Genomic DNA, 18,554 nt, shown 5'->3' with positions numbered 1-18,554 from the left:
GTGCTTATTTGTTGGTACTCGCCGATACCGATACCACCATTTTAGTGCTGGATCAGGGCCCCGTCCCATACTGGTATCGGTATCGGCACAACACTAACCATAATCCTCCCTCTGCTAACTTTACACTTGGCACAATGCAGTCAGATTAGTACCGTTCTCCTGGGAACCGCCAAACCCAAGACTCGTCCATCAGATTTCCAGATGGAGAAGCGTGATTCGTCACTCCAGAGAACGCACCTCCACGGCTCTGGAGTCCAGTGGTGCTGTGCTCTACACCACTGCATTCAACTCTTTGCGTTGCACTTGGTGATGTATGGCCTGGATGCTGCTGCTCGACCATGGAAACTCATTCCATGTAGCTCTCTCTCTGTGCTGTTCTTGAGCTTGAAAAACAACGCCACACACCTCCAAACATGAAGTTTGGAGGTGTGTGGTGCTGTTCTTGGTGACTGACTCTGCAGAAAGTCGGTGACCTCTTCGCTCTATGCGCTTCAGCATCCGCTGACCCCGCTCCGTCAGTTTATGTGGCCGACCACTTCGTAGCTGACATTTCCAAACGCTTCTATTTTCTTATGATACAGCTGACAGTTGACTGTGGAATATTTAGGAGCGAGGCAATTTCACGACTGGATGTGTTGCACAGTTGGCATCCTATCACAGTTCCACGCTGGAATTCACTGAGCTCCTGAGAGCGACCCGTTCTTACACAGATGTTTGTAAAAAGAGTCTGCATGCCCTGGTGCTAGATTTTATACATCTGTGACTACGGAAGTGACTGGAATCCCCGATTCCAATAATGTGGATGGGTGAGCAAATACTGATAGTTACTCAAGCACACTGCATAAATTAAAGGTAAATATGTCAACAATAAAACCCATCGAAGCGGAGCAATGCAGACAGAACTACAGTGTTTTTGATTTTATCAGGGTATGTATCAGTATACAAATATGCCACATGAAAATATCTTTAAACCTAAAAAAGACAGGAATGTGTGAAATTAGTCACCATGAGATACAAAGTTGAGGAAACTAATGCAATGTGTCATTTTTTTTCACTTTTACTTCCAATTGGCAGAGAAGGACAGCCATAGAGATGATTATGAGCAATGGCAGCAGCTAAAAAAAAAAATCTGTGTCAAATCCAGATAGCAATGATGATGTAAGCTTGTTGTTGACTTTCCTATGCTGAATGACTGGGTTGAGGTGGGGGGGGGGGGGGGGGGGGGGGTTGTTAATCCACAGCTAGTGGTGACTGGCCAAGAAAAAAAGAGGTGTAGTGGGGGTTGGGGGACAGGGCTCTGTCTGTTATGACTGGTTGGTGACAGCTACTTCCCGCTGGTCTGTTAGTTAAAGCCTTTTTCTTAGCTCTTCGGTGTTTTTTTGAAAACCTGCTTCCTTTTTATATGAACGTGAGTAACGGACCACGAGTCAGTGTTAAATCGCCGCTGTCACATTGTCTCCGGTGGTCTTTTAAAAATAGGTTAGACGCCAGCAAATAATTTTCTCCTCATTATATATACTTAATTACCGCTAATTAAGTCTATATGGTGTATTGTCCTGTAAGTACACGCTGTACCTCTGTTCGCCGGGGTTAATAATCTTTGCAATAGGCTTTAGTGACCGACGCTCTTAGATAACAGCGGTTACGAGCAGCCCATTTTAGCATGGCCGGTCACCCCCGCTGTGCGTCTGAAGCCGTAGCTGGCTTCTTACCGGCGGGTTTTAGCTTTAATATTACAACCTCGCCATAGTTCATCTCTGCGCTAAATGGAGCAACCCTGCAACGGACTTTATTAAGCGACAGCATGGTCTGACCTGAACGTTAGCGCGAGTAGAAGATACCGTCTGTTGGAAGTTTGAACCCAAGTAGGTGTGACATTGTAGCTACGCTGTCATTAGCATAGCGTGCTAGGTTCATCCATTTAGCTAGCTAGCTTGTTGCCAAGTCCACGGGGGCAGCAGCCTGACGTCCTCAAGGCAGACATGTATTGGGGGGCGACATTACAGTAATAATTTGTAAAAATAAATAAATAAATAAATGCAATGAAAATAATTGCAAATACAAAGCTCTCGTAATGTGCGTGAGACGTAAGTGCCAGCATCAGCATAAGTACCGTAAACAGTGCTCCGCCGCCGCCTTGACTGACTGGCATGTGTGTGACGGGTACAGCCAGCGCCATGCCGGGCTGATTACACACGCATGGTAGCCAGCGAGCTAAGGTTGCATGGCTTTAGTGCGCTAAATGACAACTTTTGTTTTCATGAACGATTGACTTGCATTGGTTGATTGAACAGCAAGGAGCCCTCCGATGTTTCATGCTGCTGATTATTTTATGAACTACCAAAGCCGATGGTGGAAAAACCCATATAATCATGAACTGGACTGGCCCACATCTGATGTACACACCAAAGTTTGTTTAGCTCTTTTTTACGACCCTGCACTTGGTTTGACGGTGCGTGTAACAAAACAAAACACGTTTAACCCTTTGCTCATTTACAGTCATCTATGTGAATTAAAATATAATAGAAACATTCGTTTATGCTTGTAATTCAATGAAAGAAGCGACGAAACCCATGGATTCGATGTCTCATCTTCACTTTTTTTTCAATGGAGGGGGAAAGGAGCGAAAAAGGGTCTCTAGGCAAAGTGGCAATGACCTCCTTATGAAGTATGTGATTATCCCTCATACATGCAGAATCAGCAAAACACAATTATATTCTGTAATTATATTGCTTCTAAGAAAACAAATCTGTTTTTTGGTATAGATGTGAAAAAGGTTCCCCAAGATTAATCTAAAAGAAATACAGAAAAAAAACTTAAATTGCTGTAAAGGATTGATTTCAGCCATCACTTTTTGGAATTCTTAAGACCATAATTATTGTGCTTTCTCCCAATCATCCACCCAAATCATTTGCTTTGGCATGCTGCTTCTCTATGCTCAGGATAACTAGATTAATCTTATGAACAGGGCTGAGTGTAGGGGATTATTTTATTTTTTTGAGTAGAAAGATTTCACTCACACCCAGCAGTAATCATCGGCAAAACAACAGGAACCTTTCACAAGGCAAAAACTTTCAAGAAAAACCTTAAAAAGTTCAAGGAATGTCACAAAGTGGGTCAGTCTTGACGGGGACATCACTTGCTTTGTTTCCTGTTGCATGGCACGTCTCAGTTTTAATGTCTTACAAGTCTGAGCCGAATGCCTCGGCTACTAAATATAGTAATTCCTTCTTTAAGAAGCAATTAGCTACGTTTACATGGACAAAAGAAATCAGAATAAAGGGCTGATCGGACTAACAATGTGTCATGTAAACAAGCCAATTAGAATACTGTGATTAAACTCAATCAGAATGAAATAGTAATTTGAATGAGAGGCATAGTTTATGCCGATTGATCAGCATGCATGTAAACGCTTGTCAGGATCAAGTTATTCTGAAACGTCGGGCGCACATACGTTGGGAAGCAAAACTTTGGGGGCTCCCGACACAACCATTATAGACCTTTATAGAAACATTAAAAGAGCTAAAAAAAATGTATTTATTCAGAAATACTCAACCGTAATTAGAAGTTGGTGCGAGTCCAACCTAGGCGCTCGGAAGACAACTGACCTCGATTAAAACTGCTTTGACATTTTTGTTCTTCAGCAAAGATGGAAGTTCTTCTGTCTTTCTTTTTTTAAGGGAAATTTGATAACTGCGCATGTCTGAGTGGGTCTATTATGAATAAAGCCTGGTGCATATAAACGCACATTATCATCGGACTAATTGATTGCGTACCCATATAAACTGTACAGTCTGATTGTTTTTGTAATTCAAATACGTTTCAATCAGATCATGACATTTTGTGCATGTAAACATAGCTGTTTTTTGATGGGCTTAATGCTTGTATGTGCCTCTTTATCTTACAGCCAGAGTTTGAAAAGCATCAGTCCAATGTTTGATGCAGGGCCATAGCTATGTTTTTCAGGGACCTAAGATGATATTTAAAATTTAAAAGTATTTCTGGGGAATTATTGTTTTATTTTAATCTATAAAAGGCTTTTCAATAAATAAGTGAGGAGTTTTTGCAAGTATGATTTTAAGGACATGGAAGGGGGGGGGGGGTTCTTGTTGTCCCGCTTGACTCCTCTGTAGATCCGTCTCTGGAAAGATGAATAATTCACAGCCTTAGCGGTCTCTGCTATCCTCACATACACCTGGGGCTGCATCTAACAATTATTTTAATAGTTGGCTAATCTATCAATTAGATTTTTTGATTATTTGACTAATTGCAATTCTTTTTTATTGTCTTCATCATAACATTGTAATGAAAATTTACACATCAGTTGCTTGTAAACATTTAATGTTAATTGTAAATTCAACTGCATTCCAATTCTGCCCGTTTTTGTAAGATTAAAAGTACCTTTACAAAGCAGCAGCCTTTAAGCGGGCATGAAACTTATTTTCAGTAGGCGTGGATTTCTGTATTAAAAATAATTTTTTATTCGTCTGATGCAGTATTCTAATCTTAAATATCATGGCTTCATTAGCTGTAAGCAGAAAATCATCTTGATTAACAGAAACAAAGGTTGAAAAACATCTGTCTGTGTGTAATTCATCTATAATATGTGTTTCATTTGGTGATCTGAGCTACTGAAATATTACACTAATTTATTGAATATCACTGTATGGTTATGGACCATAACCGTATTTGGTTGCTATGTTATATGTCAAAACCAAAGACTTGTTAGTTCTCATAGTTAAATTCCATTATTTGGGTATATATTTAAATTATTTTAAGGTTATGTGGGAATAAAGACCTGATGTACCGGTTAATACTGGCCCAGCAATTTACCGGGTCAATACTTAGTATCATACGGGTTAATTTATATTCCTGGGTAAGGGACGCATTTGCGTGATTAGGTAAGACGTTTGTAGTCTTCGTTTAGCTCTTCCCTTGATGTCAGCAAATCGCTTCTCTGACTGAGAAATAGACTGAAATTGTATTTCCTCTGTAGTTTTCACAAAGCTACTAACCTGTAAGAAGCCATTGTGTGTTGTGGCTAATCAGCTGTTTTGACAGAGGAGGAAATAATTCTTTAGAGGTTGGTTTTATCAGTTAAAGTTAAAGCACTTGCATCACTGCCACCTGCAGGTAATATGTAAAACCAGAAATGTGGTCCCAGTAAATTACTGAGACTTATGTGTGAAAGGGGCCTAATATTAGTGTAGTGTTCACAGACTTAACTTTAGAAGCAACTTATTTAACTTTTTAGTGTGCCGTCATGTTCACTGTAATTTGAAACTTACTAATCTTACTTACTAATCTTACTAATTATTCAAAAACTTCATTATTTGAAACAAGCAAAGAAACAGAGCAGTGTGCAAAATATTTTAAGTAAAAATATTTAAAGATTCATGAAGTCGATGGTGAACATCCTGTTATGTGTTTTTTTTCCTTCCCAGGGTCCAGAGATAAGGCAGCCATCATGTGCAACTGAAGACATCTTGATGATCACATGGGTACTATACTATCTCTCTTTACTGATATATTCTCCATGTTGGTAACAACATTCCTGTCGTAAGTTGATAAAAGAAAGAATGTCTCAGTCAGTGTAGTGATGGTTAACCTTGGTTATAAATATTCAGTAATAGGCCTTATATAACCACATTTTTGTTCCCTCTCAGCGATTGCTGTTTACTCAGACTTAAGCTGCTAAAACCAGTGGTGCGACTGTTGCACAGAGTTTTGCTAAAGGTTTTAATATTGCTCAAATCTAAATTCAAATCCACAGTATTGTTAAAAGGGAAATGTTTGAAATGAATATTATGGGAATGTGATCAGCTACACCATTTTTAAACAGCAAACTGTGCTGATTAAAATACGGACAAATAGTTACAATATTTCTTGTTATTTTTATTGAAACCACTCTATAAGCTTGGTTTCAAATATATTTCGATGATGATGATTGTTCATTTGTTTGGTAGGTCTTTTAGGTGTTTAAACTGGGAAGATAAACTTATTCATTGCAGGGTTTGTTAATTGCCAGATTTCTTAAAACAGTTTTTGTAAAGACTTTGCTACTTTACCTCTAATGTGAAACAACTTTCAGAGAATTTTGCAGTATTTAGGGAATCATTTGTGACGTTTGTCCACACCTCAGAGAAACCAGGAGCTTAAAAGCAGTGGAGATGTGGTTAGCCACATGGAAACCAGGTGAGTAGAGTCAGTGGAATGCAAACAGCTGGGGTGAGAATCTGAGGAAGAGAGACTAGTGGACACAGATGGACACACGGAGGGTCTTAATACAAGAGAGAACAAAACCACAAACTGCTGTGGATTATTACAGGACCCTCTCCCCCAAGGGCCAACTCTACATGCCCAAATAAGTTGGGTGGGGTGGAGGAGGCCTCAGTGCAGAGTGCAAGGAGAAACAAGAGGAAGAGGCCCTGAAGGCTGGTGGCGGTGTAGGAGGTCTGGAGCTCAGTGGTGCAGGAACCTTGGATGGGAGGCTTGGAGAACCCGCAGAGGAGCTCTGGAGCAGGAATATGTAGTGACTGGCCTAATGGTGGTTGTGGCGACCGCTGCAGTATGAGGCCAGGAGCAGGCTCTGGTGCTAGGAGGGAGTTTTGAGGCGTCAACCAGACCCCCGGATACTGAGTAGAGTCCTCACACGGCATCCACGTCCTGGAAGCATCATGTTGTTGGGGCTGCTGGAGCTGAGGCTTGGGCTCTGTCACTCCGCATGCTGCTTCCTGGAGCAGGAATCGAAACACTTAAACCCTAGAAAGGCAATTGTGGCTTTGCATAGTCCTCACACAGCGCATGCTTTTCTCTGCCTTGTGTCGAAAGTACTCAAAAAGAGCAATGATTTCAATGCCAGTCGCTGTGACGTTAGTCTAGCTGGATTCTTTTGTCATGTTTTGAGCTTGCTGTATGTGGACCCAAATTGCAACTGGACTGAGCCAGACACATGATGTGGACATATTTAATGAAGAAACTAAAACAACTTACAGGACACTAGGAGACACACAAAAGCCCGGGAGACAGCAACAGTAAAATCCAAGGGAGATGAAACAGAAACCAGGAACATAAATACTGTGGGGATGCCTTGAGCTCCATGGAAACAGGGTGAGTACATTCAACAGAATGCAAAGCAGCTGAGGAAGAACCCGAAGCAGATCACTGAGAAATGGAGACTAGGGAGAACAAACAGCTGTGGATCATAACAGTAATCACCACCCCACCCACCCCTTAAAGCTATAGTTGGTAATCCTGCTTTTTTATACTGGGTAAAATCGTCCTTCCATCCTGAAAGTAGACAATACATTTGGTCCTGCCCTCACTTCCCTCTGTCCCTCAAGTTCTGGGGGTATCACCTTATGTATTGGTTGCCCCAAATGCCAATCATTGTGACGCGCTCAAGTAAAGCCAGTGTTAGTGCTGGCTGCACACTTCTAGTGTTTATGTATCCGGTTAGCTTAGCGGTTAGCTTAGCGGTTAGCCGTTCATTGTAGCTCCGCTGCTCTCACCGTATACTTTGAACATGGCTGAAAGTGACAAGAAGCAAACCGCATTCATGTTTATGAGAAGAAGAGGAAGGCCTCAGTAGAAAGAAATAAGACCAGAGTGGATTTGGGAGATTTTTTCACGATTTTTTGGCTTGAGAATAAGAATAAGAATTCCTTTATTGTCCTGCAATAGGAAAATTTAGGTGTGACAGTGGCAAACACTCCGTTACACACAATTATTAGTGATGAAAAAAAGAGCAAACTGGTCTAATCTAAAGTTAGTTCTAAAGGAACACAAAGAGTAGAAAACAAGAGTAAATACCAGAGTAAATATTGAACAAAGGAAAAACTATTAGACAGTGGAATGAAAACTCCAGCCTATTTACATAACACACAGTAATAGAAAATGCAATATTTGCAGTCGCTTCTCTGATACGTCACATCTACAAAAATCCCATCCGTTGATCCTGATTGGCTCGTCCATTTTATGTGGTATTCAAATCCCTCCCAATGGCAGCGATTCCAGATGGATGTGTGGAGCCGTGGGGAGCTCTGCCGAACATCATCCATCTGGCGAGAGTCTGGTTAAATAGAACAATGCACTGTAAATCAAAGAAAGATGCATCTTTGTCTTTGGAATTTTATTCAGAGGCATAAAGCGTTTGAATGTCTTTGCCTCCGAACGCAGTCAGAAAACAGAGCCAGAACAAGAAGACAATACATATTCATACATGCTGCTTAATATGCAATATGCATAGTAGTGTTCAACTTATCTTAGCCTCTAGGGGTAGTTTAAACAATTAATGATAAAGAGGGTAAAGAAATGTGACAAAGGTCCATGGGCCGGGATTCAAATCCAGGACGGCTGTGTCCAGGACTGAGGTCTCTGTACGTGGGTTGCACGCTCTGCAGCTGCACCACCATCGTGCCCAGTAGTCTTAGAATTTGAGATAAATTGATTCTGTACATGTATTTGTATGCTTTTGTTTATTTTGTTTTGTGAGTACCAAGATTTCAAGGGTTTCAAATACAATACGATTTGTTATACAACAACATGCTTTTAATAGTCGTTAATCATGATTCTGATTCTGTATACACCACCATGATTGACACTGGGTAACAGTGTCCTACATCTTGCTGCGGGACCAGGAAAGCTAGTCAGGGTGAATGGGAAGATGGATGGAGCTAAATACGGGGGAAGACGGGAAGAAAACCGCTCTGCAGCTGTAATTGCAGCAGAATGTGGTTCTGCAAAGCATTCACTCAGGTGGGCCGAATACCGACGCATGTCTCACTTCCCATCAAACGAATTGTAAAACATTTAGAAAATTTCATTTTCCGCCTGCTTCACAATTGTGTACTGATCTGTGTTGATCTAATCACATAAAATCACCAGTGATTGCTGTCATGGGACAGAAGGCGAGAAGCTTTGAGGGTTGTGAATACTTTTGCGAGTCACTTTGAGTTAATAAAGAACTAGTGGACTTCTATGAATCAAACGTTGAGTTCTAGTCTTTGGGAACAGTAGCCAAGCGGATTTTCCGACTGCCTAGTCTTGGATTTCTGGAAGGCTAGGCTACTAGATCCCAGCTCTGTGGGTTCAGTCGGTCTTGGATGTCAGCCTTTGGGACACAGCAGAAGAAGTGTTGACTCATTCAGTGGGGTGGCAGAACGCAAACAGTGCATGTTCTGTCCTCTTTGCACACCCCTTGTTTATTTCCACACCTCCATTTAAACAGTGGAGGTTCTGCATGGACAAAAACGGAGCACAAACACAAGCGCTGTTGGAATCATTTCCAGATGTAGATTAATGAGTGGAAACTGGTGCCGTGCTTTCAGCGAGGAGGCGTCAACGTTTGGCGACAGTAGGGTGGAAAAAAATATTTTGGGCTAAGATTGTTCTAAACAGTAGGTTTATGTGTAATACAGCCACTTTCGGTAAATTTCCCCTTGTGCTCTTGTCTATTTTTACAGGCTTCTGACCTGTGCTGACCCAATGGTTTAATCAGCAGGACTAAAAATGAGCATAAGCAGTGATGAGGTCAACTTCCTGGTTTACAGATACCTACAAGAGTCAGGTAAATCTGAACTGCTTGATGCAGCACTTTCTCTACTATTGCTTAGAAAAGTTTGAACATTCACAGTCGATCTAAAAGGATTTAGATAGTGCTGCTGTACCGGCCTCCTCTGGGCTCTCTGCTAACGAGCTCTGGCTCTATACTCTATTCCTCTCTCCCTCCTCCAGGCTTCTCCCACTCAGCATTCACCTTTGGCATAGAGAGCCACATCAGCCAGTCGAACATCAATGGAGCCCTGGTGCCCCCTGCTGCCCTCATCTCTATCATTCAGAAGGGCCTGCAGTATGTGGAGGCTGAAGTCAGCATCAATGAGGTCAGCTTCCTTTTAATTAGGGAAAACATCCTTCATAGTTTTGCTTCTCTATAGACTTTTCTCTCAGCATTGTTCCGTATATAGACAGCAATGTCCACAGATCATTAAATGAGCGTCTCACCCGAAGGAAGTTGGAATATAAAGCTGCCTTTCTTCTGTCTAGGATGGGACCTTGTTTGACGGACGGCCCATTGAGTCGCTGTCTCTAATTGATGCCGTTATGCCAGATGTAGTGCAGACCAGGCAGCAGGCCTACAAAGACAAGCTGGCTCAGCAGGCGGCAGCAGGCAGCAGCAGCAGCACAGGGCCACAGGGAGGCTCCAAGAATGGAGAGGGGGCCGCCAACGGAGAAGAAAATGGATCACATGCCTTAGCCAGTAAGCAAACCTGGGGTTGTAAACAGACCAGGCTGCTCCTGTGGTTGTTTGTTGGGTAAAACGAATATATCAGACAAAAAATACACCGAGAAATCAGGTAGGAATCTTTTTTCTTTAGCTATTAATGAATGCCGCAGAAATAAGATTTACACGCTGGTAATAACAGCAACACTCTTCGGTTTGGTCGCTGTTAAAACAGTGAAATGTTTCAACACAAAAGATGTATTTGAGGTATTTAAGAGAAAAAAGTGCTACGGCATGTAGAGATGTGTCTGCAGTTGATCCAAGAACAGGAAGGCTGAAGGTTTTTTAATGCAGTGCTGCTCTGCATCCTTTTAAAAATCTGAGTAAACCATTCTACAGGGGGGACGCCCAGCCAACAAGAACCCCCCCCTCAAGAAGATCACAGCATGTAGTAAACTATTAAACATCTGTACATGTTCACGGTCAATTTTATTAAAATTATTAGCTTTTCTAAACAGCACCAGGTCACATCCTGAACTATTTCTGTCTCTAAAGTCTCCCACATACATGGGCAGACAGGTAAGCACTGATCGTCTGCTGGCCGCGAAGACGTGGGCGGAGTCTGTTCTGATGGAGGAAGCATGGGGTGTTGTGCATTAAAGCAATAAATGCATAAATGACCGAGTAGTTATCCCCAGCAGAATTTGTATAGCTTGTGTCGGGAGCACCGGATCCAACGAGATAAATGTTACAACGCAAAAGGACGCATTTGTTGATTTGACATGGTGCCGCACATATTAGTTATTACATATTACTTGAATATGCTGAGGACGTTTGCCTCATACAATGCTGATGATTACATCTGTTTAAACTGTATTATTATAAGCATTAACGCTCAATGCAGCACATTCTCAACAAGTAAGTGGCTCTGGTTATTTTCAGATGTCTACAAAAATACAGTTTGCTTTGATTGTCTCAAATCACCAAAAGTCTGTCTGTTGGAAACAAAACGCCACCCTCCTGAGTCCATGGCTGCTTTATTCTTAGAAAACACAGTTTTGATGCTAGATAGACCCAATGAATGGATCAGAAACAGATCCCAAATGTAATAAAATCAAAATTGAATAAAGTCATGCTCAAAAATATTCTTAACTCTGGCAGATCTAGATTTAAAGAGATTTTCATTCAATCAAGAAAAAGGAAGGAAGAAAGGCAGATATCTTTCAAAATATAACCATGTATAAACAAACATGATAGAGACAGAAACATAAAAAAAGACAGAAAGATGGAGAATTAAGAAAGATTGAGAGAGACAGAAGCTGGCTGCTCATATAAAGCTGCATTCTGCCATATTAGAGGAAAGTTAAGTGGAAGGAAAATCTTTGCAACTCTCCAAAGCAGAAGTCACTCATCCCACAGAGCATGCATGCACGCCTCCAGATGACATTTCTAGGAAAACACTGAAATGGATCAACATTATCTTGCAACACACACAGAGACTGTAATTCTAGTTCTGCCAGTCTCACTAATGGCTGATATAAACTGATGATGACAGATTAAAACATGAATTCTGGGATTTCTTTGTCATGTTTTAAAATGTTAGTAAGACCCTGTTGAGCTGTGAGAGGAGAGCAAAGAGAGCTCTGCTGCTAAAATAAGCAGTTCATCTAATGTCTTATAAGACATTAGATGAACTGCTTATTTTGAGCTGATTAACAACACCGTTGTGGCTTGTCATCACTGGTTTGACACTTTTTGATGTTTTTTGGTGTTAAACTTTAGATCAACTGGTGAACAGCCTTGTTGGGTTAAAATGTCGCTCTCAGTCATTTCCCCTCCCATTTTCTTTAGGCTTTGCTCCTGCTTTTTTCTATTTTGTAATTTGAGGCTCGATTTACTTTTAACCTTTTCCCAGGTCTTGTGATTTTGAGCAAAAGTCTATTGTTTTTCTTAAATAAATTATTCGTATTCCTTGAACTTAGTATCGGCAGCTCAAGGCTTAGGAAAAACCAGAGATTGGCCACAAAATCTGTCATCGGTGCGTCTCTGTGTCTGCTTAACCTGCTTTCTCTATTCTTGAGAAACTCTGCCATTCACATTAGATCCCACAGGCTAATATTTTGCTGCAAATTGTAAGACGCATCATGTTGGTCATTTGCCTTTATTGTCTAAAGTGCATCTTGCTAAATGTTTGTATAGTATAGTCAGTAAAATCGACATAACATTGATGTTAATGTATTGACTTCCCTCTCTTGTAGATAACCACTCAGAGACGATGGAGGTGGACCGGGACGTGGAAATCCCGCAGAGTAAAGCCATGGTCCTGAGAGGCCACGAATCGGAGGTTTTTATCTGTGCCTGGAATCCAGTGAACGACCTCCTAGCCTCCGGGTCAGTAGCACCTCTCTGTCCCTGTCTGTGCTCACACCTCTGGCTCACCAGAATGTGCACCAGTATACGGCCGTTAATGATAACGACGCTTTAATGCTTTTCCTCCTCCATAACCGTTCGTCCCAACGGTCCTGCTCTATTTGCAGACATGGGGAAACGGGGGCTTCATGGCTTCTTTGGGGTGGGAAAGCTTTAGTTAACAGCCTGATGGTCTCATAGTAAATGTACCTTTTTCTTGTTCTTGGAAAACGATGATGAAATCTTCTGTTCATCAGTTACCGCTAGTTTCTAGATGAACGCACACATGGCATGTTGATAATGAATCTATTTGTTGTATGTTGTGTTACACACGGGTGTTTAATATAAATATGCCTGATCAGACCGGCTTTCCTCAGCTACCAGAACAACACATTGATGCTCGAGGGTGATATCCTGCTGATGAAGTCCCACCTGGGCTTTAACGCCTCTGTGTGTCTAATCGTGCGTCGTTATCACCTGCTATCTGTCTGCCGCGTGTTTATTTTGGTCGGAACAAATTTATCTTTAGCACAAGGCCCTTTGCTGGCGGAAAATACTGTTTCCTTTTACTCCTGTTAATTTAAAAGGTCCGACTCAGCCAACGTGCTAATCTGTGAGTCACAACAGCCACTTCTGGGTCAGTCGTCCTGTCCTGTTCACCGTGGTGTGTTCACGCCTCCAGTGTTAACGTCCCTGGGCTAATTAGCGGGGCTCAAAGAGTATTCCTGCATTTACAGGAAGCTATGCAGAATAATCTAAATGAGTTAACTACCTTTGTAGTTATATGAGTCATTATAAGGAAGGATTGTTTGAATGTTTTTTTCTGGAATACTGGAGGCTCTGTCATGAACAGCAGCTACTGTGAAGGTAAGTATTCACCTGGATGGAGACCATATTCTGCCCTTCCCTTGGAAATAAAGATTCCTAAAAGTCTAGAAACAGTTAAAATACAGCAGTGGGAAAGTCCTGCAACTGTAGGGTCCACCTGAAAGGCAAACTATACCGACAAACCACCTGAGTGCTAATGACTTTATTGCTTGTAAAATGTCCCTTTCCTTTTTTCTTCAACAGATCATGTGAAAAGGTTTATTATGAATTTTTTTTTTTTTTAAAAAGGGTTTTGGAATTGATGGTTTGGGTTCAGGTTTCGATAAAATGCCTTTAACCCCGACCCAGCTCAGGATCTGTGATGGTCAGTTTGCAAACCTTTTTAGTAATGATCTCAGGAGTGCGATCCATTTCTCGGTGCTGAACGTTGGCTTGTCCCGACCCCGGCAGGTCCGGAGACTCGACGGCACGCATCTGGAACCTGAGTGAAAACAGCACCGGTGGATCCACCCAGCTGGTTCTGAGGCACTGCATACGGGAGGGCGGCCAGGACGTTCCCAGCAACAAAGACGTCACCTCGCTGGACTGGAACGTGAGTGTCTGTTCGCTGTGAAGCTCAGCACAATTTCTGCCATCTAAGCTAGAAATGCTGGTGGCCCTGCACGCATATGTGCATAAAACCACTGCTTATAGCTGAAGGCCTCGTGTAATAGTTTCATTTTTCACACAATTTCTGCATCACAGCAATAACAACTAAATGTTGTCTTAAAGTGAGCTTACATACTACAACACACACATTTAACATGGTCTGGAAAAGTATTCATACCATAAAAGCTTTTAATATTTTTTTCTAATTACATCAAACTTAAGCGTATTCTGGAGAGTTTATAATTCCCAGCAGCACAAAGTTACGTTTCTAAATGCAGCGTTCTAAGACACTTGTTCACCATTATGCCTTCCAAAAAGATTCAAGTTTATTTTGTTGGGATTTCATGTTAAACTGAACTTTTGGCCGTCAGTCAAAACGGAGAAAATGAATCCTGGATATCACTTCAATCACACCATCCCCACTGAAATATGGTGGTGGCAGCATCATGCCGTGGAGTTGCTTCAACAGGGACAGAGAAGCTGTACATAATGGATGGAGTCATGTCAGAGGCCACAGAAGACTTCTAGCCTGGGGTGGAGGAGCACCATCCAGGAGGATAACAACCCTAAACATGCAGCCAGCTTTACAACTCAGCGGTTTAGATCAGAGCAGATACAGGTGTTAGAACGGCCTAGTCAAAGTCCACACCTAGATCTAATTCCGAATCTGTGGCAAAAAACATAATGTTCATAAACGCTCTCCATCCAGTCTGGCCAAACTTTAGATATTTTGCAAAGGCCAATGGTCATTTTGCTCCAAAAGGTGGTAGACTAAACATTTTTGAAAACTTTTTTTTCTTCCACTTCATGATGATGCACTGCTTGAACTTGGTCTATCATCAAAACCCCCAATAAAAATGCAGAGGAAACTGGGGTTGTGATGTAACAAAAATGTGCAAATGTGTTTAATAATGTGCAAATGTGTTTATAAAACACCGTACAACTGTTTAGTTTCTGTTTATCTAACCAAGTTTGTGGGTTTGTGCTCCTGTACAGAACCACCTCGGGTTGATGAATGTCTTTCTTCCTACAAAAATAAATGCTTTTCCCACAACTACGGTCCTACATAGCATAAAAATCAATGCTAAAAATGTTTTAAACCGAGTCTCACAAACACTTGTGTATAATAATGGATGAAGATAAATATGCAGATGGAGTCTGAGCCTAACAAGAACTCTGCCTTTCTTCCAGAGTGAGGGCACATTACTGGCAACAGGCTCCTACGATGGCTTTGCCAGGATATGGACAAAAGACGGTAACTCGGCTTTAATTAAATCTCAGCTACACATACATACCTTGTTTATCTCCTTCCTGTTGTCATCTGATTATTCTGTTTTCAGGAAACCTGGCCAGTACTTTGGGTCAGCATAAAGGTCCAATATTTGCACTGAAGTGGAATAAAAAAGGAAACTTTATCCTCAGCGCTGGGGTGGATAAGGTAAGCCTTATTGATTTTCAGCTGGAGTTTGGCCGCATGCCGTATTTTGTGTTTCGTGCGTAAAGTTGATGCTTCTTGGGTTTGGACCTGGTGTTCTCAAGATGTTTTGCTCTTTCTTCTAAATCTGAAACAGATAAGCTGTAATAAATAACAATGACGATAGCTGTACGTTCATTTGGAAATGTGAGATTTAGAATAACAGAGTCTTTAAAGAAGGAGACAGCAACCTCTGTAGAGCTTGGATGCAAATTTCTGACAAATCTATGCGGTGCCTTGGGGATGAAATCACTCATCAGCTTCTTGTTGCAAATTTCTTGACTAAAGAAGGAGAGCGAGAAGCTCCCTTGCGCTCAGAATTACAGCAAATGATGAGGAAACATTGCCATCTAGTGTACTGTAGTGCAACAACATGTGCGGAGTCGTCCCTTTAGGCATGGGCTGGTGTCGGACGCTTTAGGAATACAAATAAAAGGGTTTCCTCGTATTTGCATGACTATTAAAACTAAATGTTTAATATCATATGATTGTCGTGTTTATTAGAAACATAAAACAAATTTTGCTCTTAAATTAATATAACTAATTATTAGTTATAATAACATTATGTATTACATTTATTTTTTGTTTTTTAGACTGTAATAATTAGACTTAAGCAAAAGGTATTGCCCAAAAATATAATATAATATAATTATAATATGTCACACTTGTATAATTTGGTAATTCTTCACACAAATGTTAATATACAGTGGCTACTTAAAAAGGTTTTAATCTTATTTCCTGACTTTACTCGCTTCTTAAGGACCATGGTCCTCCAGAGGTGCACAGATGTGAGCATGATTTAAAGTGCTTAGAAATGTCAGCTTATGTTATAAAACCAGATTTATTCATGATGTATAGTTTATCCCCTGGCCTGAATCAAAGGATTCGTTTACGGGAGTCAAAGTTAAAGCGATGCGCTTAATTTATTCAAAAAACAGATCCGGATTTGTTCTGAAGACGTAAAACTAGAAGTTAAATGGTCTGACAGTGGAAATACGGGCCGGTACTCATTTTCTCTGTGGTGTTTGTAAAACAGAATTAATTGTGTTAAGTACAAACACAAACTTTGTTTCATTAAGAGACAAGTGGAACCGACGTTGTGTGAAGCGACCTGAATACTAAACTGATGCTGAAATTCATTTACATGTAGTGTGATAGGTCACGTTTTATTGTTCAGCTGCGACATCTCTTGCTGTAAAGTTACATTTACGGTTTATTATTAAACATACACATGAAAAAATGGGGTTCAGCAAATAGTTTGGGTCTCAACAGATTTTTTTTTTTTTTTCAACAGATCTTGATCTAGTTTAATAAAAGGGATGAATGCCAGTCCTTTAGTTTTTACACCACCTGTTTTTGCAAACAATCTTAGTTATAAATGTGTAGGATTATATCTTATATCAGCCAGCTGACTAGCAGTGCACAGCAACAAGTGAAGGAGGGGCAGCGCTGTGTCGCTCCAAGGTCCGTACAGCAGAAGAAATACTGACATCTCATTAAAATAAAATAACCATAGAAATAACTGGAATGAAGATTTTAGTAGTTTGGAAACTGATTTTTTTCAAATGTTAGTGTAACTTGATAGCAGTAATCAGTGCGTACACACTTATCACGCTGATGACTAAACTGTAATATCATATAATAAGCTTCAATAATTAGCTTTAAATGTTTAAAGCACCAGAAGTCTGCCGGCGGACATGTAATGCCAATACAAACACTTGACCTTCCTTTTTGTTTTACAGGAAGAGACAAAGGAGCGAGGACTTTTAATAAAGCAATGTTGTAAAGAAATGAAACTGTCAGTTTACTGTGAATCATGTAACTCTCTTGGTCCACGCAGACAACAATAATCTGGGACGCGCACACAGGAGAAGCAAAGCAGCAGTTTCCTTTTCACTCAGGTGAGTGACAAGAGTCAGCTGCTTTGTTCCACTTGGCTTTTCATGCAGCCGTCTGTTTATAGGCAGATGCTGCCATGTGCTGACCTGCAACAAGACCATGCCTGGAAGGCATTACGTTCCCCTCTGTCATCAGCTGCCTTTACAGTCCGACACATGCTTTTTTTTGTCATAAACCAGCTATGATTATCCTCTCATAGGTTCCACTATTGCGCCGTGTGTGTAGTTTGGGGTCCTACAGTTTGTTTCCCATTGATACTATAGGAGCACATTGTGAATGCCGTTGAGTAATGAGAGATCTAGATCCTCACCTTCATGTCCCGTCTGTGTGACGCCTTTGTGTTTCTCTGCCTCCCTCACAGCACCAGCTCTGGATGTGGACTGGCAGAACAATAACACGTTTGCCTCCTGCAGCACTGACATGTGCATCCATGTGTGTAAGCTGGGTCAGGACAGACCTGTCAAGACTTTCCAGGGACACTCGGTACGACAGCCATCGCAATACTCCCTATATGCCCCCTGGAAACAGAGTGCTCTCTTGGCCACATTTGCTCATGTAACTGACATAAAAATATGTTCAGCCTCCTACACATTTCTTCTCTTGTTGCAGTTTAACCCCACCAAAAGCTCTCAGATCATCAAACTAATTTTATTACATGCTAATAATGATCATTTAATAATGGTAGTAATACCATTTCAATGATTGTTTCATTGAAGGAAAAAGAGCAGCACAAAGCAAGCAGGCACTGTGTGGGAATACGAATGGCCCTTCTGGTTAAATCATGATATAGGTGTAGTTCAACACAGAAGCAGAGTTACATTTTTACTAGCAGCATTCAGGTTTCATTACTGACAGACCTGCAGAATCAAGAACCCGTTTTAGTAGAACCTGTCCAATAACGTGACACGGCCTGTCATGCATAAAGCTAGCTGGTGCCGTTCCACCTGCAGCTCCCAGAACTATTAGAACCTAAGGCTAAATCACTGGGCCTTTGCCATCAGCTCTTTTATCAGATTGTTCGTCTTTTATCAGACATCCATAAACAGCACAACCTCTGCACAGATTTTGACAATC

General features: G+C 41.2%; 1 protein-coding gene across 2 annotated transcripts in view; it reads left to right on the top strand.

Moving 5' to 3' along the window:
• The first annotated feature begins 1,271 nt into the window (after positions 1-1,271).
• tbl1xr1b (tbl1x receptor 1b) overlaps positions 1,272-18,554 on the top strand; it is a 33,850-nt gene continuing 16,567 nt past the window's right edge. The window contains exons 1-11 of one of the 2 annotated variants that reach the window (XM_021315632.2): positions 1,272-1,408; positions 5,445-5,501; positions 9,465-9,568; positions 9,736-9,881; positions 10,045-10,258; positions 12,481-12,613; positions 13,910-14,051; positions 15,299-15,362; positions 15,448-15,545; positions 17,422-17,482; positions 17,842-17,963. In XM_021315632.2, coding sequence (XP_021171307.1) covers positions 9,511-9,568; positions 9,736-9,881; positions 10,045-10,258; positions 12,481-12,613; positions 13,910-14,051; positions 15,299-15,362; positions 15,448-15,545; positions 17,422-17,482; positions 17,842-17,963 — 1,038 coding nt within the window. In that variant the 5' untranslated portion in view covers positions 1,272-1,408; positions 5,445-5,501; positions 9,465-9,510. Of the gene's footprint in view, positions 1,409-1,550; positions 1,866-5,444; positions 5,502-9,464; positions 9,569-9,735; positions 9,882-10,044; positions 10,259-12,480; positions 12,614-13,909; positions 14,052-15,298; positions 15,363-15,447; positions 15,546-17,421; positions 17,483-17,841; positions 17,964-18,554 lie in introns of those variants that run through there. The other variant, XM_012861078.3, reaches the window with a different exon arrangement.

The sequence above is a fragment of the Fundulus heteroclitus genome, chromosome 6 (assembly GCF_011125445.2).
Source record: "Fundulus heteroclitus isolate FHET01 chromosome 6, MU-UCD_Fhet_4.1, whole genome shotgun sequence".
Classification (NCBI taxonomy): domain Eukaryota; kingdom Metazoa; phylum Chordata; class Actinopteri; order Cyprinodontiformes; family Fundulidae; genus Fundulus; species Fundulus heteroclitus.
This window is presented reverse-complemented; position numbering and strand designations above follow the sequence as displayed.